The 23786-nt window shown below is 38.0% G+C and overlaps 1 protein-coding gene across 17 annotated transcripts; it reads left to right on the forward strand.

The window, feature by feature from the left end:
* Positions 1–267: 267 nt before the first annotated feature.
* LOC110844021 (spectrin beta chain) lies at positions 268–23583 on the forward strand. Of its 17 annotated transcripts, XM_035847590.1 has the most exons (44): positions 268–954; positions 5352–5509; positions 7300–7361; positions 7452–7541; positions 7607–7660; positions 7788–7907; positions 8334–8387; positions 8483–8663; positions 8744–8791; positions 8854–8876; positions 9021–9116; positions 9199–9437; positions 9508–9609; positions 9681–9747; positions 9843–10011; positions 10099–10232; positions 10317–10334; positions 10448–10475; positions 10547–10635; positions 10712–12451; positions 12543–13587; positions 13732–14295; positions 14387–14629; positions 14724–14756; positions 14989–15072; positions 15153–15237; positions 15304–15394; positions 15462–15576; positions 15636–15765; positions 15853–15918; positions 15993–16150; positions 16227–16316; positions 16398–16504; positions 16709–16771; positions 17054–17222; positions 17419–17475; positions 17616–17747; positions 18012–18104; positions 20167–20211; positions 20558–20648; positions 20723–20773; positions 20846–20974; positions 21055–21170; positions 21343–23583. In XM_035847590.1, the coding sequence occupies exons 2-44, from the start codon at positions 5377–5379 to the stop codon at positions 21420–21422; spliced, it is 7284 nt and encodes a 2427-aa protein (XP_035703483.1). In that variant the 5' UTR covers positions 268–954; positions 5352–5376; the 3' UTR covers positions 21423–23583. The 17 variants fall into 17 exon arrangements, 11 of the variants coding, with proteins under 11 accessions (XP_035703483.1, XP_035703484.1, XP_035703480.1 ...); XM_035847591.1 differs by lacking the exon at positions 16709–16771 and having other exon boundaries at positions 269–954; XM_035847587.1 differs by lacking the exons at positions 268–954; positions 5352–5509 and adding an exon at positions 6652–7182.
* The last annotated feature ends 203 nt before the right edge of the window (positions 23584–23786 follow it).

Consider the following 23786-nt stretch of genomic DNA (forward strand, 5'->3'; position numbering starts at 1 on the left):
AATTACTTTGCCAATGAGACAGCGTATTTTAGTTCTCTGGAGAACATTTAAAATTAGCAATAATTTAGTAGGCATGATTCCTTTCAATAGTGCTGCAATTCTGTGAGGAAAAATTGTTGGGTAGCTTTTGCACAGTAAATACTGAATAAATACTAATTTGCATTGTTTCCAGTTATGTAATCGAGGGTTGACGTGAATTGTGCATGTTCCGCGAGCAGCACTCTTTACATCCAGCCCTGAGAGCGGCCTTCATTGGACGGGATTGGGCTTGGTCTGCTCTGTCTGCTGCTGAAAGTCCATACAATAACAATGGCGATTTGAAGACCGACAATTGGGAGCTATCGAAATTGTTTAAAGTGCAAGTGTGTGAAGTGAGCGAGTGAGGTGTGGGAGTGAGTGATCATCGGTTCCATAACCACACAGCTGTCTTATCTTCTTATCGCTTATCATCATTGTTTACCATTCCTCTCACTTATCCACTTTTTTAACTAGAGAGCATCATCCCAAATAGACAACATCAAAACAATAATTTTCTCCGACAACCCATTTGTAAATAATCATTTTAAATTGCGGAAAACTTATGAACTCACAATTTATGAATTCGCCTTAAAATAGTAATATTTCTGTGGGCAGCTATTTGTTTGGGTGCAGCTTTTGTGCAAATTTTGTCTTTCTTGTCGTCGTCGTGCAGGCAGCTAACTGCAAACTACATATTTTAATTACAAAAAGACTGATCTTGGTGTAACATAGCTTTCGACGAAAGGCTTTTTTAATTGATCTGGAACTGGTGGATATCAAAAAAGAATCTCTCACCTCTCGAAACACAAACTCTTTTAAAATAACGAAAATCTCATCCAAGAAACCTCAGAAGAAGGATTGACGACGACTTTTAATTGTTTCCTGAAACGCTTCATGTTCTTACTATTCTGATTTTTAATTTTCCCAACTACACAGGTGAGCTTTTGTATTGAGTTGTCATATCATACTTTATAAAATTTAAGGGGTTTGGATTTAATAATTTTGAAGCCCGGTGAGGTACGTTCAAAATTCCAACTGTATTATATCTGAAAAAATAAGGGCTGAGGCCAGTTGAGGCCCTTGTTTCGGATTGCTGTTTGTCCCAAATATAACTAATGTTCACAAAAATAAGCAGGCTTTGGTTAAACTTTGTTCAAGAAGCATTTTTTTACCTCATAAGCATAAAAGCAATTGGGAGTGTGATAATTATTAGACACTGTTAATTAGTTGATTACATCCAACCTAGTGAAACTCGAGTTTAAAGTTTATTGCTGATAAAGTATGGAAAGATAATGATCGGGTCATGGTTTGGTTAAGAACCGGCCGGCGTAATATTACGGTTGGTTTAGTTTGCGGTAATTGGTTAGTTAGATAGCTCAGCTTGACATCATGTGACTCAAACTTGCGGATAATTGCTCTTATGTTAAAGGAATCGTGGACTTTTCAAATATAATTTTTTTTACTAGTTTCCCCTGTTTGTTGTAATTCCAGCGAAATTTTGGTCCACTTTACTTTGGGATAAGTACATTCCTCAACTAGCGACATGCGATTACCAAAATCCATTTGATTCGAAAACATTATTTCTAGTTCGTGCACTGTATACCAAAATTTTTATGATTTCATAACATCAAGCCGAGTGGTTCGTGTTTATTTACAACACGAAAGCTAACAGAAAGAGCAAAAAAATACGGACAGAACGAATATGATGAACATAGCAAGTTGTTGATTAGATTTCACTTGCAGCACATCACAGAATGCAAGCAGCCAAGTATTCATTTTCATAAAAAAATTAATTTACTTGTAGATAGAAGAAGGTTTAATAATTTGGGTTCTATTCTATTACTCATACTTGGCAATTTTTTGGGCACTGGGAAGAAAGCGAACGTCATCCGAAAATATTCATTGGTGTGAACAATTCAGAAAATAAAGAGCAAAAGTTATGTATGTCATTCCAAATTAATTGCGTGATTTTGTTTTGGGCAGGCTTGGCTGTTATTTATGCCAAGTTGAAGCTTAGGAAAGAGTGTGTTGGCAATGTATGCAAAATGAAGTGAAATTAACAGCTCTGTAAATAATATAACAGAATCATGATCATCAAGTCTTCTCTCTCTGGCTTTTAGTCGTTGAGATTACTAAAGTTGAAGACTTTGCTGCTAAACTGCATTTTGTATACAAATTATATAAACGTAAGATACAAATACACACCTATTTAGTTCCAAGCTAGTTGCCACAATCATGGAATTCATGTCTAGTCTGTTCTTATACATCCATGTGTCTAGTCGACAAGCTAAATGGCACTACTTTTTATGGGTGAAACATCAAACAAACAGGTTGTGTGATGGTGATGATGGTGCGAATTTGGTAAAAGAGCGTGCCTGCCTAGTTTAGTTGGTTAGTGGTTTGTTTTATGACCCTTCCTCCTTTTGATCCTTGCTCATCACAACTACGTCTAAATGTGAAGATGACGTTATCATTGTCAATATTGTCTCATCCTCGCACGTTACACATTAACATTCAGTATTCAGTGTGAGTGTAAATGGGATTTAAATAATAATAATAAAATTATTAATATGTGAAGAGAAGGATGAGGAAGGATTTTGAGTGTTCAGTCGATGTGTGGGATCAGTGGGATGTATTATGCAGTTTCATGCATGCCAAAAATTAATACTTTGTTTTAAAGCGAGGCAAGGTCGATTTTGTGTTTAAATTAATCAGGGTTGCATACATATTACGTATACATCTCATGCACTGGTTTTCGTCTACAACTTGTTATTACAATTTGTTCACTGCAAACTATGTGAATGTTGGACTCTGATAAATGTACAAGCTTCAATTAGCAAAGTTTCATCTTTCCCACATCCTAATACTAACTAACTAACGCTGGAGACTAGAAATACGTTTGCATGTATGTATGTGCCAGCCATGTACCTTGCAGTTAGCGCAGCTTATTATTTATTATGAACTAACAACTAATTGGCACAAACATGTTGATGAAGAAGTATGCACGATGAGCAACGAGTCGGTCGATTCATGGCATGGCTGATGGGCGAATGTTTATGCAACTTATTTTGTTGATGAGTCAATTCAATACCGTCCCCTAATCAAAGTTTGGTGAGGATTTGTTATGTCATCGCATCACATACACACATCACTCTCCACTCTTTGGGAGACCTCATTTGTATGCCTGGTAATCTGCTGCCGACCAACTTTACCATTGGCTTGCATTGGTGATTATGTGAAGTAAACGTGGCATTATTCTGCCCAAGAGCCATATCCGCTTGTCGTTTGGAGTTGATCATGTATCTTATCATCAATGAGATTAAATCCATAGTCGAGTGTTAACCATGGTACATAAACTTTGCTTATAAATCCTGCGTAAAGTGGTGGTGAGAATGTGAACTCGACATTCATTAGCAGCGACTCCAACTCTACAATAAGGGAACGTCCATATATTACGTCATCATTTTAGTGGGTGGGTGGTTTTGGTCTTCCTATCTTTCCCATGTTAAAAATCCCTATCCCTTAAGGTTTACGTTGGATGGGTGGGTGATAAAATCGAGAATTTTTGATGACGTAATATATGGATAAGCCCTAACATGAAAAGCCATGTGTAGATTTTGGCAGCCACCAAATGAAATCCCCCACCCACAGGTTTAGGTCAGGTTTCCGCAGTATAGGGGTATAAGAGTTGTTAAGAATGAGTACCACAGTCAGTACGAGTACTTTCTCCTCCTCAGTCCGCCACCCATCCGTTGTGCTGATGAATTCCGGCGGCTTACTACAGCTCTTCTCATATTACTTTCTCTTCCGTTAGTGTAATATTGTGCACTCTGCTATATGACGATGAGAAAGAGAGCAGAGTATTGAATCACAGATGAAAACGTTGGCTAGTCTCGGAAATGCTCAAATATTCGTGGTCGTACCGAATTCCATACTACTGCATGGGATGACCCAGCTTTTTCGACGCTCTCATCCGCTCCATTTTCCTCCTACCTTCTTTAATCCACCCGCACCACCAAAAAACGAGGGCATGTAACCGGAATCACGTTCAATAATATCCATAAACCCGACCCAACCATGCACAAATGTAATATCATAAAGTAGGAATTCGTTTCATGCAGAGTTACATAAGACTGAGGAGTCCAAATCCTTTACTTCAAGTAAAGTTTCGTGAATGAGTCGTTTCGTTGCATGGAAGTTTTGAGAATGAGTGAGTGGGATGCTTTTTGTTTTATTTTTGTCTTTAAAGGCTAACTTGAACCAGACACATTTTTCTCCCTCGAAATAACAAGCATGCATTCCTCCTTCATTTCGCCGTGCATCGTATTTTTGTATTTATTTATATGTGGACATGCGTACCATGTTTAATAATTCTTGACTATTATTTGGACGAGTCTCAGGAGTGGGTGGGGCGGGGCAGCAGACTGCACGGTTGGCTGACTCACGACACAAATTGTTCAAAAATTGTATATGCATCAAAGTATAAATTTACATACACACAGATCAGATCTGTGCTTTGTATTAATTGTATTGTCGTAATCATGTCAATTTACCTGTGTGCAAAATATGTACATGAATGGATTTGGATCTTTGGCAGCTGAAACTTTCTACATTTTGGGGTTTCTAGCTTACCCTAAATTCCTTAAACAACTCTATTTGACCGGTTTGGTTTATATGACGGGTTTCGTGCCATGGTTGTATCCTTTCCAGGGATCCATTATTTCATGGTTTGTTTAAGCAGATGTAGCATGATAGTTGGATGGGTAGAATTTGTTTTAATTGCGCCTGAAGGGGGTGCACTAATGTGTCCAGGATCAATACTGGGTTGGTTTGTTATTGTCGTTACCTGCGGAATGTCCACAATTTTTTGATCAGAAAGATGCTGCTGCTGGATAAATATTGATGGAAAGAAAGTCAGGAATGTCTTACATAATTAGGAATGCAATCATTTTCTTATGAGTTATGTTTGTGATGGATAAAACACATTTCGCTCAACCAGACTGAACCGTCACATGATACATTTATATTAACGAGCAGTTAATGCGAGATACAAATGCCTATTCCTTTTTAATTGATTAAACGGCAGACTAACCACACCCCACTCAATGGAATGTTCTCTAGAATGCCAAATTTTACCAAACAGCAACAACGATGATGACATCGTTGTTGTTCTTTGCTAAAAGTCATGCAAACCTTCAGTAAAATTTTTAGGACGAGTTTTTGAAAACTACTCGTAATCACGAAAGCTCCGTGCCCCGTGCATTTCTGATTTTTTGAATCCGTTGGATTATGACTCTTGATGCAATTACAATTAAAACATTTTTATGTTGCAGGTTGTTTTACTAATTGACAGCGAGGATGACGACAGATATCAGTGTGAACGTCCGATGGGACCCCCAAACGCAACAAGACATTTACGAAGATATCGAGTACGATGGAGGAAACTCCTCATCTCGACTCTTTGAAAGATCCCGTATCAAAGCTCTTGCCGGTGAGTTTTTTGTACATCATGTTTAAAAGAAGTAATTACAGGTGTATCTTTATCATTAAACGACCTTAACTCGAATGTCAGGATGAGTAAATAATTTTGCGAGGAATGATTAGGGACAAAATAAATTCGGAATTAGCGTTTACAGTCCTCCGGTCCCTGTCTCATGGTAGTAAATAAATATATACTCAAATGTATGCTTGTTTGTAGTGTAATCGAAATGAACAAGTGCGGAAAGGGTCGTATCTCACCACACTGTTTACATTTGCTCGGGATAAGTTTATTTAAGAACGGAGATTTGTCTACAGAATGAAGTGATGATTGAATCCCACGGGAAATGTTGGTTTTGTTATTGCACACCACTGGCGAGAAGGTTAAGTGAGTAGGGATCCAGTAAACATTACTATTTTTTGACACTGATACTACCACTCCACACTAATTGTTCAGTTAGTTACTTGTGGTGGAAATGCAGGCAAATATTTCCTTAGCTTAACATCGAGTGTCGGAGGCGAATTATTATTATAGATTACATATTATGTGACAAATAAAATTGTTCTTTGGTCAACCTCAACCACTCGTGTTGTTGTAACTTCAATTCCGGCGTTGGAGAGTCGGATTCATGTACTATGCAAAACTTTAAACAGTATTTATAATTGTGTATGCAACACGATTCATATTATGCAAATTAGATACACATTATTAAATGAAACCGAATGCATGCATGTATGGCAGTTAGTATTAGTAATAGACAGGATCGGAACCTACATTTGCTGGTGGTTATTATATTGTGCTGCAAAGAGATTTGTTCTTATCGTCAGAAAACCACTTGATAAATTTGTGTGCACGTATTATGTTACGGAGGAGGACTTTGCAATAAAATGTAATGTCATAATAATAACTGCAACTAAAGAAGGATGTTATTTCTGGGCGCCGGCCGGTTTGTACTTACATTATGCATATTATATTTCATAATCTAATCTAGACTACTGGCTGGAACAACTCATTTTGGTTAATGTTATACTTCATAGTGGTCATATTTTGAGTGGATGGATGGGTGAAAGATAAAGATAAAGGAATGTTTGAAGAGGAAATCGGTTCGTTCTGTTTGCCAATGGATATTGTACATAGCAATGTAATTGACTTACTTTGGGCTGAACCAAACCAGGGGATCCCGTATCCAAAAGTTTGTCAAGTGTTATAGTGGGTGGTGTAGTAAGTCAACTGCAGTTTTAAGAATTGTAGTGCATCACTGCATCTTCCCCTTTTGAATTGCATATGTCTGCATAACTAGAATTGGGTGATTCAAAAGTGTCCGCATTATGAAACAATAGTAATAACTGCCCTGGTGTGTACTAGTAGCATTTCACCAAAGTGAACTAGTGCCTAGCATAGTTTATTTATATAGTAAGAATAGTTACATAAATCCATAGTGGAAATTCGAAGTTTGTCAAATATAATGGCCACGCCACTGTCGGAAAGCAACGGGGATTTCATCCCCTCTCCGTCCCCGTCCCCCAGTTATCCCCCAGTGTTTTCTCCGACTGCCATTGTCAAGAGCAATGTTAGTAGCATACGAACCTTCTCGTTTGAAAATGGAGGAAACGATTCGATGAACAGAGAGGAGTTGAAACACGTGGAAGCAATTGTTTATGAGCGTTATATTCGTGATCTTAAAGGTAGATCAAATTGATACGATAGAGGAGATCAGGATTACATAATTGCCAAATATAAATGCATGATTGGACAATGTGATATTTAAATACTCAATTGTGGTGTCCTGTATTTTTTTGCAGACGAACGAGAGACAGTCCAGAAAAAGACATTTACGAAATGGATAAATTCTCACCTGGTTCGAGTAAGTAAAGCAAATTATATTTATCCTCTATTTTTTTACATCTTGTTGTAGTGTTCACCATTTTAAATTGTATATATTTTCTAATTACAGGTTTCATGCCGAATCAGCGACCTTTATACAGACCTTCGAGATGGAAAAATGCTCCTCAAATTACTGGAAGTTCTTTCAGGAGAAAGACTTGTAAGAATCAATCCAATTAACCAGGAAAAAAATTATTCATGTATATTTTTTATTTGTGCTTTCAGCCTCGACCAACCAAAGGAAAAATGCGAATTCACTGCCTGGAAAACGTAGACAAAGTAAGCAAATAATGTTTATATGATATAATTAAGATAGAACTTAATTCTACTTCGAAGTATGAAGTGTCATAAAATACAAGTAATGCTCCGTCGTACGCTAACATGTCGTTTTTATTTTTTATTCTAGGCATTGAGTTTCCTGAAAGAACAGAGAGTGCATTTGGAAAATATGGGATCCCATGACATTGTTGACGGCAGTTCCCGTTTAACTCTGGGTCTCATTTGGACAATTATTCTCCGATTTCAGGTTTCTGATTATTTCGTGTGGATTTTGATGCGTCGCTTTATTTTGCTATAAATCCATTAAAATGTGGCGGATATCTATCTAGCTTTCTTATACATCTGCCTCCTATTGCTTGTTACTCTCCTCCTCCATGTAGATGGGTAATGTGATAGGAAACCTTCCTATTCTCGACGATCTTGAATTCCTCGATTTCTGTCAAGGTGTAAACTATGAATGGAATTCTATCAAACCTGTCCTGAGACAACACTATCCTCATTTGTTCCATGACCGCTTATGGGTAACACTCAAAACTTCCCGAATCCTTACCTTCCTTGCTTTGCATACATCAATAGTTTGATTTATTTGATCTTCAAGAATTCCAAGATGTTGATATTTGTATGAACTAAAGAGATCAGGCTAATAATAATTCTCTCAACATTTTAAATTTAGATTCAAGATATCACATTTGAGCAAGTGGATAGTAAAGAGACTAAATCCGCCAAGGTGAATAGTTGATACTCAATTTGTCATATTTATACAGAAACACTATCGTCCCCAAACGAAATGTCACCTAATAAATTATGTTTTTTTTTACCAAGGACGCTCTCCTGCTATGGTGCCAGATGAAAACTGCGGGCTACTCGAATGTCAATATTCGAAACTTTACGACTTCTTGGAGGGATGGGCTAGCCTTCAACGCATTAATTCATAAACACCGACCAGACTTGATTCAGTATGAAAAACTGACCCATAGCAATGCTATGCACAATTTAAACAATGGTAAGGATGGTATTAATTTCACATTTATTATGTAATATTATTTTATAAATATTTACAATATATATTTTTTAATTTTAAAGCGTTTAATGTCGCCGAGTCAAAATTGGGTCTCACCAAACTTTTGGACGGTAAGTTGAAAATTTTATTACAAATTGATAATAGGTCTCAATAATAATCTGTTCGCTTTCAGCCGAGGATGTTTTTGTGGAGCAGGTATATAGATTTGCACATTTTACAACAACACTTTGTACATGTGTGATTCTACCAAGTTCAACAAGAATCTATGCATTTACACGGATGTTGTATTATTAAATAGCTAAAAATTCCTAGCGATAACTAACCTTTATTATTACATAGCCTGATGAAAAGTCAATCATTACCTACGTGGTTACGTACTACCATTACTTCTCCAAACTGAAGCAAGAGACTGTGCAGGGAAAACGTATCAGCAAGGTCACTTGATTTTCGCGTTTATTTTTCATCCTTGAAAACTTGATTATTGTTTAAAACTAAAATTCTTGGGAATTGTGGGCAGGTTGTGGGCATTGCGATGGAAAATGACCGAATGGTCAAAGAATATGAAGGACTCACCTCAGACTTACTCAAGTGGATTGAGCAGACCATCGAACAACTTGGAGACAGGAAGTTTGCTAACTCCTTGGGTGGCGTGCAGCAACAGTTGGGACAGTTCAACAATTACAGAACTGTGGAAAAGCCTCCAAAATTCGACGAGAAGGGCAATTTGGAAGTACTCCTTTTCACACTACAGTCACGGTATCTTCACTTTCACTACGGTCCCATACTCGTTTGTTTTTAAAAATTCTAATACAATTTTTTCTTCAAGAATGCGAGCAAATAACCAAAAACCCTACACTCCGAGAGAAGGAAAGTTGATTTCCGATATTAATAAAGCTTGGGAACGTCTTGAGAAGGCGGAGCACGAACGGTTAGTAAACTAATGATTTAAACGTGATTTATAACTCAAGTTCTAATAATAATTTCGAATTTATGCTACAGAGAGTTGGCCCTCCGAGAAGAACTCATCCGGCAAGAAAAACTGGAGCAACTTGCTGCTCGTTTCAATGTAAGAAATCGAAACATTGTCATATATTTTTTAGTTATCTGTACATTGAATGAATTTTAAATTAAACTAAATTAATATGCAATTAATATTTGTAGAGAAAGGCCAGTATGCGAGAAACTTGGCTGAGTGAAAATCAACGCCTTGTGTCGCAAGACAATTTTGGCTTCGATCTTCCCGCAGTTGAAGCCGCTGCTAAAAAGCATGAAGCAATTGAAACCGACATTTTTGCATACGAAGAGCGCGTACTTGCCGTCGTCGCTGTTGGTAATTAGTCCTCTTCTACTTACAATTCACCATAGTGCATTGATTCATTCATAAAATACACCATTTAAATTTCAAATCAATTTTCAGCCCAAGAATTGGAAGCAGAGAATTATCATGACATTGAAAGAATTAATAGCAGAAGGGAAAATGTGTTACGATTGTGGGAGTACCTGCTCGAGTTACTCCGGGCACGCCGTCTACGATTGGAAGCATCTCTCCAGGTCTGTACTATAAAGTAGAATCTATAAACGTTATTTATTCAATTACTAATTGCCTAAACCATTGTTTTTTGCTTCTTTCTTCAGTTACAACAAGGATTCCAGGTTAGTATTCGTTTGAATTATATAGTTGCCTGTCAAGCTTCCATTAAGAATAAATACTATAATGTATGGTCGAATGTGAGTGTCATCATTATAATCGTGTTTCTTGGTTGTAGGAGATGCTTTACATTTTGGATTCAATGGGTAAGTTATAAGTAACAAATCATCCCTTACGCTGAAAATGGCTCGTTAATATTAGTTTTGTCCTTCAATAGAGGAAATAAAAATGCGTCTCTTGTCCGACGACTACGGCAAACATCTCATGGGAGTTGAAGATTTGTTGCAAAAACATTCTTTGGTAGAAGTAAGTAAATTGCTGTAATAATTGGTGACTGGTAACTAATAATTATGATTAATGTGAAATTCTCACCTTTACTTAGGCTGACATTAATGTTCTTGGGGACCGAGTGAAGGCGGTTGTTCAGAACTCTCAGAGATTTATTTCCGATGACATGGACACAACCGGTTTGGAGGGATATCGACCCGCTGACCCAACCGCTGTTATGGAACGAGTGCAACAATTGGAAGAAGCCTATGCGGAGCTCGTGAAACTGGCAATAGAGAGACGTACTCGACTAGAAGAAAGCCGTAAATTATGGCAATTCTATTGGGATATGGCAGAAGAGGAGAACTGGATCAAGGAGAAAGAAAACATTTTGTCCCAGGCTGATATTGGTCATGACCTCACAACTGTGCACCTTCTCCTCTCCAAGCAGAAAGCCCTAGAGAGTGAGATTAGTAATCATGAAGGACAACTCAACAGCGTTGTCAGTGTTGGTCAAGATCTCGTCGACTCCCAACAATTTGGAGCCGATAAAGTTCAAGAGCGATTACAAGAGATCACTAGTCTTTGGCAAAATCTCAGAGACCTCTTGGTCTACAGAAAGAATCGTCTCACTGAGGCTGTCGACTACCACCAGTTTTTCACCGATGCTGATGATGTCGATACATGGATGCTCGACATGCTTCGGTTGGTGTCCAGTGAGGATGTAGGTCGGGATGAATCGAACGTGCAGTCGTTACTCAAGAAGCACGATGACGTTACTGAAGAACTAAAGAACTACACGAGCACTATTGACGCCCTTCATCAACAAGCACAACAACTTGGAGAACAGGACCGAGACAGCCCGGAGGTCGTGGAGAGACTTGCCAGCATTGATCGTCGATACAAGGAGCTTACTGAATTAGCAAAGCTCCGCAAACAGAGACTGCTGGATGCATTATCACTCTATAAACTCTTCTCAGAGTCGGAGGGAGTCGAACAATGGGTTGCAGAGAAGGAACGAATGTTGGACACCATGGTGCCTGCAAAGGACATTGAAGACGTTGAAATTCTAAAGCATCGTTATGACGGTTTCGACAAAGAAATGAATGCAAATGCATCCCGAGTTGCCGTGGTCAATCAACTTGCGCGTCAACTCCTTCATGTGGAACATCCCAATTCTGAGGAAATTGTGAGCCGGCAAAATCAACTGAATGCCAAATGGTCGGAATTGCGAGAGAAGGCTGAAGCTAAACGAGACGAGCTGAACTCTGCTCATGGACTTCAAACGTTCCACATTGAGTGTCGCGAGACAATTGCATGGATTGAGGATAAGACTCGTATATTGGAAGAAACGGCAAATCTGGAAATGGACTTGTCTGGCATCATGACTTTACAACGGCGACTTTCGGGAATGGAGCGTGATTTGGCAGCAATTCAAGCCAAATTGGAAGCTCTCGAGAAGGAGGCTGACCGAATTGCTGACGAACATCCTGAAGAAGCTGCTGTGATTCGAGAGCGCATTGATCAGATCCGAACAGTATGGGAACAACTAACTCAAATGTTGAAAGAACGTGATTCCAAACTTGAGGAAGCCGGAGACCTTCACCGATTCCTCCGAGACCTTGATCACTTCCAGGCTTGGCTAACAAAAACACAAACGGAAATTGCATCCGAGGATGCTCCAATCAGTCTGGCCGACGCAGAAAAACTCCTCAGTCAACATCAAAATATCAAGGACGAAATCGAGAACTATGTCGAGGACTATGAGAAGATGATGGAGTACGGAGAGCGAATTTTTACGGATCCTTCCACTCAAAGCGATCCTCAGTACATGTTCCTTCGTGAGCGTTTGAAGGTTTGATAAAAACTGTTTTAAACTTGAAATTTAAATAAATTACATAAATTAATAAATCAGGAAATTTAATAAATATTCTAATATTTTAAAGGCCTTGAAGGATGGTTGGGACGAACTTCGACAAATGTGGGACAACCGCCAGGACTTTTTGTCTCAGAATCTTAATTTACAAATTTTCATGCGCGATGCAAAACAGGCTGAAGTTCTCTTGTCACAGCAAGAACACATCTTGTCCAAGGATGAAACTCCCTCCAATTTGGAGCAGGCAGAGAGTCTAATCAAGCGACATGAAGCTCTGCTTACAACAATGGATGCTAACGACGAAAAGATCAATGGAGTAATTCAGTTTGCTTCCAACATGTGTCGTGAAGGTCATTCACAAGCCGACAAGATAGCAAAGAAGGCGGACAGCATCCGCGAAAGACGAGATAACAATAAGCAAAAGGCATTAGAGCAGCTAGAGAAACTTAAGGAACAACTTCAACTTCACCAGTTCTTGCAAGACTGCGAAGAGTTGGGTGAATGGGTACAAGAGAAGAGCATGATTGCTCAAGATGAGACATACCGAAGTGCTAAGACGGTTCATAGCAAATGGACTCGCCACCAAGCTTTCGAAGCTGAAATTGCGTCCAACAAGGATAGACTTACTGCCATTCAGGAAGCCGCACAACTCCTAATGCAAGAAAAACCAGAGTTCGCTCAGTATCTCAAACCTAAGGTTTCAGAACTTGAAAGTCATTTTGATGACTTGGAAAGGTCCACCAAAGAAAAGGGCGAGAGATTGTTTGATGCTAACCGTCAAGTTTTGTATGAACAAACTTGTGATGATATCGACACCTGGATTACTGATCTGGAAAAGCAAATAGACCAAGGCGATTATGGTGCAGATTTAGCATCTGTCAACATTCTAATGCAGAAACAACAAATGATTGAAACTCAAATGGCTGTGAAGGCGAAACAAGTCACAGAGCTTGAAAACCAAGCCGAATACCTTAAGCAAATGGACCCTGACAAGGTGGAGGAGATTGTTGCAAAGAAGTCTACCGTGGAAAGCAGATTTTCCAAGCTAAAGGATCCCTTAGTGCAAAGAAAGCAACAACTTGAGAAGAAGAAGGAAGCATACCAATTCCGTCGAGGTTAGGTTTTTAAAGAATTTACATTTCAAATGTATTAACGAAAATACTACGAATGGAATGGATCATTTTATAAGAGTGCTTGATAATATGATGCATTTCATCTTTTTTAAATTCGTACTAACTTAATGTTTTTTTCCCGTTAAGATGTTGAGGATGAGAAGTTGTGGTGCGACGAGAAAATTCCCCTGGCTAACTCGAACGACTTGGGCAATAGTCTGTACAATGTTACCATTTTGAAGAAGAAGAACAAGTCGATGATGAATGAAATTGAGAACCATGAGCCCAGAATCATTACAATTATTCGTAACGGAGAGAAGCTGATAGATGAAGGACATCAAGATTCCGATGAGTTTGAGAGATTAAATAACGAACTGAAAAAGAAATGGGACGAACTAAAGGATGCCGTTGATCAACGGAAGGAAAGACTAATTCAGTCCGAAAGAGCCCAGCAATATTTGTTTGACGCGTCTGAGGCTGAAGCCTGGATGTCGGAGCAAGAACTTTACATGATGGCGGAAGATAGAGGCAAAGACGAGATTTCCGCTCAAAATCTAATAAAGAAACACGAAGCCTTGGAGAATGACATTGACGACTATGCGGACACTATTCGACAACTGGGTGAAACTGCTCGACAACTCATTTTACAAGAGCATCCAGAAAGCGATAATATTGGTCTGAAGCAAGCCCAAGTTGATAAACTTTATGCCGGTAAAAATATAGTTGCTTTTGTAAATTATGGTCGATGAAACTTATGAAAATTACTGAAAATGTATGCATAAATTTTCTTTCTGCTTTCCAGGCCTTAAAGATTTGGCACATGAGCGAAGATCTAAACTCGAAGAAGCATTGAAACTGTTTATGCTGAATAGAGAAGTTGATGACTTGGAACAATGGATTGCTGAACGTGAGGTTGTCGCTAGTTCACATGAATTAGGACAGGACTATGACCATGTCACGATGTTATGGGAGCGATTTAAGGAATTTGCACGAGAGACGGAATCCACCGGAAATGAACGAGTTGCCTTAGTCAACGAAATGGCTGGTAAGTACTACTTGTTAAGAGCTACTTTCTAAATGCCTAAGCATATTACAGTTACAACTGGTTAATTAATTATTTATTGCTTAACAAATTGCAGATGGACTCATTGCCAGCAAACATTCAGACGCAGGTGGGTACAATTCTGTGTGGTTTGGTTAGGTTTTGATAAAATAGAGGCCATTCGTCGCTGTCCGGTTGAGAAATCACAGAAGTTGTCTCCTTCAAACCATGAAATTTGATGTCGACAACTTCTGTTTCCGGCGGTTTTGCACGAACTACGACTCTTAATATTTTGTATATGTATGTTAAGTAAGTGCTGTAATTGGTGTACCTTATAATATTTGTAATAATATATATTTTAGCAACCATTGCCGAATGGAAAGATGGACTGAACGAAGCATGGGCTGACCTCCTTGAACTGATCGACACTCGCACGCAAATGCTGGGTTAGGTTATTGTTTTTGTAACGAATATTTATCGTAGAAACATTGAAACTCTTGCTAATTAAATTTTTTCATAAATCTAGCTGCTTCCAGAGAACTCCACAAGTTCTTCCATGACTGCAAAGACGTACTGGGAAGAATTGCAGAGAAACACTGCTTCTTGAACAGGTAAGTTTGATTATATGGCAAAGAAACATGAAAGGTGTAAGGTTTACTACTTTATGACTAATATAGTGATGAAGTTGGTCGAGATACCGGTTCCGTCTCTGCGCTGCAGAGGAAACACGTGCAGTACATGCAAGACCTCCAAGCTCTACAGTCCGAGGTTAGTATCACTATTTCGAAATGCTAATAGACAGTCAAATAATTAATAACATAAAAACAAACCATAGGTTGAGCAAATTCAAGACGATTCGCGAAAACTGCAAGCCGCATATGCTGGTGACAAGGCGAAGGAGATTACCAACCGAGAAGCTGAAGTTGTTAATGCATGGATGAATCTCCAAGGTTGGTTTCACCTGCATTTGGAATTACTATGTAGAGCTCCAATTTGTACATTGTTTTAGGAATGTGCGAGGCTAGAAAAGTCAAACTCGGTGATACTGGAGATTTATTCCGATTCTTCAACATGGTCAGAACATTGATGCTCTGGATGGATGATGTAATTATCCAGATGAATACCTCTGAGAAGCCGAGGTATTTAGTGACTATCATTTAAGGGGTGGCTGTAATTCTATGCACGGCAGGAATTTACTTATCTATTTTCTATCTGATAATCATCAGGGATGTCAGCGGTGTCGAGTTGCTGATGAACAACCACCAGAGTCTAAAGGCTGAAGTTGACGCAAGGTTAGGAATAATAATTTGATGCGAATTGCATTTAACTTCCTCTGTCCAAATGTAATATTCTGATGGTTTTGCAGGGAGGATAACTTTTCCGCATGTTTCCGCCTTGGAAAAGAACTTTTGTCTCGTAGTCATTATGCCGCAAACGAAATCAAAGAAAAGGTCGTTGGTCTGACAAATCAAAGGAATGGCATGCTGCACCGATGGGAAGAACGATGGGAACATCTTCAACTGAGTGAGTAGCATTAAAATCAGTTATATAGCGTTATATGACGTTATTGACATCATTATTGCATTTTGTGAACTTGTAGTCCTGGAAGTTTACCAATTTGCTCGCGACGCAGCAGTTGCCGAGGCATGGTTGATTGCCCAAGAACCATACTTGTTGAGTTCCGACTTAGGTAAAGGCTTTGATTTGACCCTACAACTTATTGTTCTTACACACGCAAAGAATATTTTGATTTATTTATTTTTCATATTAGGATACACAATTGATGAAGTTGAAAATCTGATAAAGAAACACGAAGCATTCGAGAAGTCTGCACAAGCGCAGGAAGAACGATTTATTGCACTGGAACGATTAACCACGGTATTAATAATTTCCTTTTGTGAATGTTTAGTCAAGTATGGTCGCCATATCGTTGGTACAATAATTTCCAATTGAATGTTCGCTCCAGATTGTATCCACTTAAAAAGATAATAGTGATTTTAGTCCCGTATCGTCTTCAATTAGACTTGTTGGATATATTTTCTTCAATCTAACTCTATCCCTCTTGATTTATGTTCATACTAGCTGGAAATAAGAGAGCACGAAAAGAGTATGGGGCAGGAAGGGGGATACTACCCTTATGAAATGGTGACCAATTTCTATTTTCTGCAGTGTTTAGCAACGCTAACTGTTGATTAACTCAAATTAACAGAATTTCGCTTTCAATTTCACTGTTCATCTAATGATTTATTTTTGTTTAACTAAATTTTCCCAAATCAATGTGCTACGTGCACACATTTATATTTCTAAAAAATGTATATATGTGGATTCCTATTTTGCCGATGAGGAAGGAGCAAAATAATTTAGTACATGTCTGTTCACAAAAACCAAGGCTGCAAACTAACCTAAAGTGATATGCATTGTTTACAGTTTGAAATTCGAGATCGAGAAAAAAGAAAACGAGACGATGAAGAACGAAGACGTGCCGAAGAAATTGCAAAGAAATCGCCTCCCAAGTCACCCGATGAACGGGACGCTGGCAGTCGGTCACCTGAACAAACTTCACGAGACACCTCTGTTCACTCTCCACCCTCGGCCGGTATTGTGATTTAGCTAATTTAATAAGTAGTGGTGTGTGTGTATGTGTGTGTTATCATCTTTTTTTGCTGATCTGATATTCTGACGTTCCTAATTTAATCAAAGCCCATAATCTGTTCCTGTGAGCAGATTTCTGTTCCGCATGATTTTTTTTGCTCTTTTGCATGATTTTCTCCAATGCTTTTGGTTCAATAAAGGTCGGCCACGAGCCATTTCTCCACCACCCGTGGTTCCTGAGGGCAAGAAACCAAAAGGTACTTGATGAATTACGTGTGTGTGCGTCAAACTCATTTCCGTAAAACAACTGACAACGTAATCATGAAGTAGAATAGTAATTTTGCTCGTTAATGCTTTACTAATAAGTCAATATATAGTCCGCTAATTAAATATGTAGTTGGTAAAAAACCATCAGTAAAGTCCCCAAGGATGACGCCGTCCCAGTCTTCAAGGGTGTCCTCTCCCGTTTCGCCCAGCAGTTCAACCGGACACAATCCGTATGATGACGATGACTTTGTTTTCGACGCCAGTGAGTCTACTAGTTCCACAACCATCTGTCTTCTCGGGGCAGCATTTGGGTGTCTCGTATTGTCACAAGACGTGAACTTTTTATATATGGTTCATAATTCTGTCGTCTATTTAATTTACCATCTATTTTCTATGAACTTTAATGCTTTGTGTGTTTGTGTGACGTATTATGTCAAATGTATTATTATTATACTAATGTGCTTAACTTTTTGTCATGTTTTGCAAATTGTTTTAAATTTTTGTGACTAATCTTGCACGCTTGAAGATTCCAAGAAAGGCAGTCGGTCTCGGTCAAAATCACCGTTTAGGAGTTTCCGCTGGAAAAAATCTAAGAGTTCTACTTTAGAAGCTATTCCAGGTGATTTGAAATGCTTTATTAATAATTCTTGCAAATAATGTAGTGGGTAAAAAACCATCAGTAGACTATTCCAAGTTTAATTAAATCATTTGAGACAAATAGGAGAAATTCATCTTATAAGAGTATTTGAAACAATTAAATGACACAAAAAATAACTAAACAACAAAATTGATAACAACCTTCCCATCACCACCTTTCTCTAATTGACTAACTTCATTCATAACCAGATTTGATTCAAACAAGAAAGAGTAAGTAGACATGAGATCAACAACATTAATAGCACCATTAAAATGATTCAACTGCTTTGGAGTTCCCTTCACTAGCGCCCCTTTGTAGGTCTGACCGACCATCTCTCCAATCTTCAAAACTGAGTGTGCAAGGGTTTCATATTTATTGGCAGCCTCCTCCATTTTACAAAATTCCGCTTCTTCTTCTGGGTTGAATTTGATACGTTTAGTAGTGTAATTTACGTATTCCAACGATTTAGGGATAGGGCTTTGGAAAAGAACCTCTTCTTCATCCTCTTTGAACGAAATCATCCCCGTTTCAGCCTTCACATTTTCATGATATGAAGCTTTTGCCCCAGAGGATCGTGGTCTTATTTCAGATTGAATCCCTGTGTAGAATTGACCTTCATCATTTCTGCCGAAATAGACATACGGCAGAGAACGATTGACTTCTCCCGACACGCCTGGTGGAGTTGAGTTGGCAGACTCTTGAAGTTGTTCTCCCTTTTCGAATAGCACCCCGTTTTGATTTAAAAAGGACTTCATCCATGTCAAATCAGCACCATCGAAGAGAATACTAGAATTCAGCAGAGTAGCACCTCCCTTTATCATCACCATCAATGACACAGCCAACTACAATTACCGATATATAGGTTTTAAGTAATGGTTACAGTAATTATTGTACGTAGCACACTTACATATGCAGAACAACGGACTTTGTTTTTGTCGCCCTGAAAAGGCCATCGCCTTATGATCCGAAAGAAAGTCTCTTCTTTACTGGCCCTTTTCGTTACAACATATTCATAGAGTTTGATGCTTTGATTCCTTACTTCCGCTCCCCCTTCTATTTGGTTTCCTCTCCACATTTTCATAACCCCACATTCAGCCAGTTTTTCACGTATCTTACTATCTGTGTAAGGGTTAGCGGTGGGTTCAGGATTTAACAAGGCCAGCACAGGTGTAGTAGCTCGCATATCCTGGAGTAAAATAACCTCTCTAGGACCGTGAGACGAGCAAAATTTTCCAACCTACGAAATAATATAAACGTTTATTCGCTCACGGTAGTTATAATTGCAATCATAATTAACGATCATGATTTCATTTACATGACAAAGAGCAGTACAAGTATCGGTACTACATTTTTGTTGGCGACCCGACCACTTATTGAATTTCCATTCATTCCCAACTTTCTCCATTTTTACCACTTGTAGCAACCCATCCACCAATTGCATCGCAATCTTGTCCTTCTTATAAAATACTTCGAGGGGGGTATACTTTTCCGTGTCAGTCTTGGATTTCTTAACGTGACTAGCCCAGTCATCAGTCAATGTCTTCCTCTCATCCGATTTCCAGAAAGACTCCATTGTCCCTGTATATCCACTACTGTCAATCATCCCCTGCAGCACAGCTTTAAGGATTGAATCCACTTTCACTTTAGACGAAGTCGACGGTGATTCGTCTTCAATTTGTAACACTACAAATAAATACATTATTATTATCATGTCATAAACAACAATTTTTATAAGCAGTACGCTCACCATTTACTTCAACATGTTCTCCTTGAGAATTACAGGTCATTAAATTAAATGGGGCTTTTGACACGGGCATATCCACCAAAATCCTGATCCTTTTGAGAGGGACTGGATTCTCCTACAAAAGAAAACATTTCATAACTCGCTAACAACAACTAAATTAGAATATGGACCTTACCTGATTAATATTCTCGTCTGACTTATCCATTTTGTAATTTTAAAAATATAATATTTTTGCACTGGAGAGTGGAGAGAGAGAAAAGCCGGCTGACTGATAAAAGTAAACAAATATTTACTTTCCAGGCGGTAGCGCGTCTGATGACGAATCCAATATTCAGAAATACAAAGGTATTGTTAACAAGTTTATGTTTCGCTACATCAATTTCTTTATCAGTAGTACTACAAAGTTCTTGTAGCGGTGCTAACTCTTTATTATTACATCTGGCCACGGTATTTCTTGCGGTGATGGGTTGACATGATTCTGGTAAATCTAATGTGTTTGACAAGTAATAATGAATATTAGTACATGTAAAGTTCGCTTTATGTCCTCTATTTTCGCCGTATTCACGTAAAGCTGTTTGCTATAATTCGTGCTTTTTATTTATACCTCTTAAACTAAATAAACTTTAAATTTCACTTTCGAAATGGTTGTATTATTGTTAATGCCTTGTTGCGCTGTTTTGTATTATAATAGAACGGCCAGGTCCAAGTGAAGATGGTGTAATTGAAGGTTCCTTGATAAGAAAGCATGAGTGGGAATCAACAACAAAGAAAGCATCCAACAGGTATGTCAGAAAATGAAAGTTGGTAAAGTTTTGTATTCTGAAATGTGAGACAAAATATTAATTATTATGTGCAGATCTTGGTCTGCAGTCTACACCGTGTTGAAGGGAGGTTCTCTGCTCTTCTAGTAAGTAAACTGGCAGTTCATAGTGTAAAATAAACTGTTGAACACAATGTGAATATGAAAATCATATTTCAGCAAAGACCAGAAGAACTTTAAAACTCAACCCGATGCGTATTTCCGTGGTGAAAACCCTGTGGACCTTTCCAGTGGCAATGTTGAAGTTGCATCCGACTACACCAAGAAGAAAAATGTCTTCAGGCTGAAGTACATACATTGATTACTGATTGACTAATTATTGACGTCCGTTGTAACTTATTTCTCAATCTGTAAAAACTTAATCATAGGTTATCCTCTGGAGGAGAATACCTATTCCAAGCACGAGACGATGAGGAAATGAACCTGTGGGTTCGAGGAATTCAGGAAGTTAGCCTAGAAGCTGCTGGAGCAGGACCATCGAGAGGTAACTCATTTTAGAACAAGAACAATTTATGGATTGATGCTTAAAAATCCATGGTTGACCTTGTAAATTAATTAACTACAACCTACGTAGTAAATTATCTAGTAAACAATTACTATTTAAAGCAGAAAAATTTAGTTTCCCTTGTTGATGCATTTAATTTATATGCTTACAGCTCAGACACTTCCAGCCTCCTCCATGGAAAAGAAGGATGAGCCAAAGAAGAGAGGATTTTTTACACTGAAGAAGAAATAAAATTCACCAGAAAGGCTTTATACTACAATTTAAGCTAGATTATGTATGTTACAAGTATTTATAAGACGAAAACTTGGCTAGTTGGATTTGCTTTAACACTGACGACACCAAAATAAGAGGATCAGAATTAGCCTTACCCCCTCCTCCTCATAATTATTAGGTTGAAAACAACAACATACATGAAGACACTTTTACTGCTTCTCAACAGCAGCATTATCTGGTTCGCTATACATAAATACGTAGGTTCAACTAATTATGGAATAAGGTTTCTAAAATTTCTCTACTATTTCATTTTTGATGAACTATATACGGTGACTTCATGACTTTTTCATATGGACAACAGGTTACAATTAACATGCTGACCCTCCTGCTCCCAACTAATTCTTCTAGACATTCTCTGTAAAAGCAGTTCCTCAACATGGGCAAATTTACTTGGACAATTTTTGACATTGCTTACCATGCCCAACCAACAAATAGATTTAGTAGATTCTATTTAGTTTGATGATATGCGCTTCCTATCTACGCTGTATGCCTCTCGTTTATAAAATGTTTCTACGTTTGGACAAGAAGATTTGGTGTTGTGACTGAAAAAAAAATCGAAAAGTGATTAGTAGAAACGAATGTAATACTGTTTATGAATAATAACTCCCCATCTTGTACATTTTGACTACTTGAACCACACCAAGTTTCCAATATCTTTACTTATCTTGTCATATTCAAAGTTGTACTGCCATTAGTGTTAGCAAAGATATAAATCCACTCAACACACACATGATAAGCATTAATGGATCCTGAGCAAGTGAGTGTCAGAATAACAATAATACTAATAAAATAATAATGAGTGCGACGACATGCAGGGCAAATGCGAATATATCGCCAAATACCAACAAAACAAAACTTGCAGAATTGCCTTCAACTGTTTTGAACCCACAGTCACTGCAGTGATACACAATAATAATGATGATATGATAATTTTTTGTCTCCTCAATGTTGTATCGACATGAATTGTTACTACAAACTATAAATACTAGAAAACAGTTAGTGGCTAATCGAAACTGAAAAATTCCAAGTTCGTGTTTCACATTATTATCGTTATTATTATTATTTTATTCCCGACAGTCGACAAGGGAAAAGTTCCATACTTGTTTAAAAATAGCAAAATTTTCATAGTTGCTACTTGGCTATGTATAATAATAATATTGCACTGAAGCTTTTCTTACCTGCATTGTATTCACGGATTAGGTTTTGGAACATTTATGAACTAACGTAATGATATAAAAGCATACTATGTGGGCACCAAATTGAACAATTAGTAGCGTTAAATAATTATGAAATGAAGACTATGCAAAGCTTTGTTTGCTTGACTATTAGTTGTTGTAAATAAGTTGGTTTATGCATGTAATACGATAAAACTAATTACTATTAATTAAGGTTTACCTAACGTTTAGGAGTTTTATTGGGCCTGCTAGCAATTGTTTAATGGTGGAAGCGAGAGAAATGTCAACTAATCTATAAGCTAGAAACGAATGTTACCTTTTTAAATGTCTAGTGAATTGTGCTTGAATCAGAGATATATGAAATACTGGTGTAGCAAAAAGGTTTAAAAAAATGTCATACATGTCGCAACAAAATTATTATGCCGATTCCTTTAACCGACTAAAAGTAAGATGTTGTTAATGCTGCTGCTGACGATGCTGCTATAATTTTAGAACCTCTGTACGTAAGTAAGTAGTGTTGAGTGTGTGCTACCTACCGTGTCTGCCTAAGCAGCAATATAATAATTCATGACGCCAACCATCCCACCAGCAAGTGAGACAGAAATTAAGTAATCCGGTTACTAATTATACTTATTACAATACCAGAGAGACAAATGCTCTTTGTCATGTTCAGTTTTATTTTTAGTAATTTTGACGTTGGCATCATTATGTTATTCATAGCAGTAGCGAAGAAGAGGATGACGAGTATTTTAATTGTATGATATAAATAGCTCTTTAAACTATTTGCCCTTATTATATGTTGAAGGTTTGAAAAATATTGCAACTGCCGTGGATCCAACTTCACTCTGCCACACTCATTGGTTCGGTGTTCAACTATGTGTTTAACTATTTAACGTAATTATTAGCTTTGTGCTTTCTTTTAAATAAAAATTTCCAGTAATGAATTCAGCGTCTTTCAGATTCATTTATTTGCTCGTTCGCTCTCATCTCTCCTGAACTTTGGCATGCTCTCATCCGGACGACGACGATGGGAAAAAGTCTAAACTTTGGTCCTCGGTCGTCCAAACTTGTTCCACGTTGACAGACAGTTTCTCTCTGGCAAAGTTTTACTTAAGTACATACGCAGATATGTATGTATGCATATACA

Source organism: Folsomia candida, unplaced genomic scaffold (assembly GCF_002217175.1).
Source record: "Folsomia candida strain VU population unplaced genomic scaffold, ASM221717v1 Fcan01_Sc002, whole genome shotgun sequence".
Classification (NCBI taxonomy): domain Eukaryota; kingdom Metazoa; phylum Arthropoda; class Collembola; order Entomobryomorpha; family Isotomidae; genus Folsomia; species Folsomia candida.

What these genes read in the sequence shown, in the direction of transcription:
- LOC110844021 (XM_035847587.1), top strand. Translation starts at nt 6,963, where the DNA reads ATGGCCACGCCACTGTCGGAAAGCAACGGGGATTTCATCCCCTCTCCG. An exon ending in AGGGAAAACGTATCAGCAAG is followed by an intron (nt 9,117 to 9,198) that starts GTCACTTGATTT and finishes AATTGTGGGCAG; the next exon opens with GTTGTGGGCATTGCGATGGA. An exon ending in AGCATACCAATTCCGTCGAG is followed by an intron (nt 13,588 to 13,731) that starts GTTAGGTTTTTA and finishes TTTCCCGTTAAG; the next exon opens with ATGTTGAGGATGAGAAGTTG.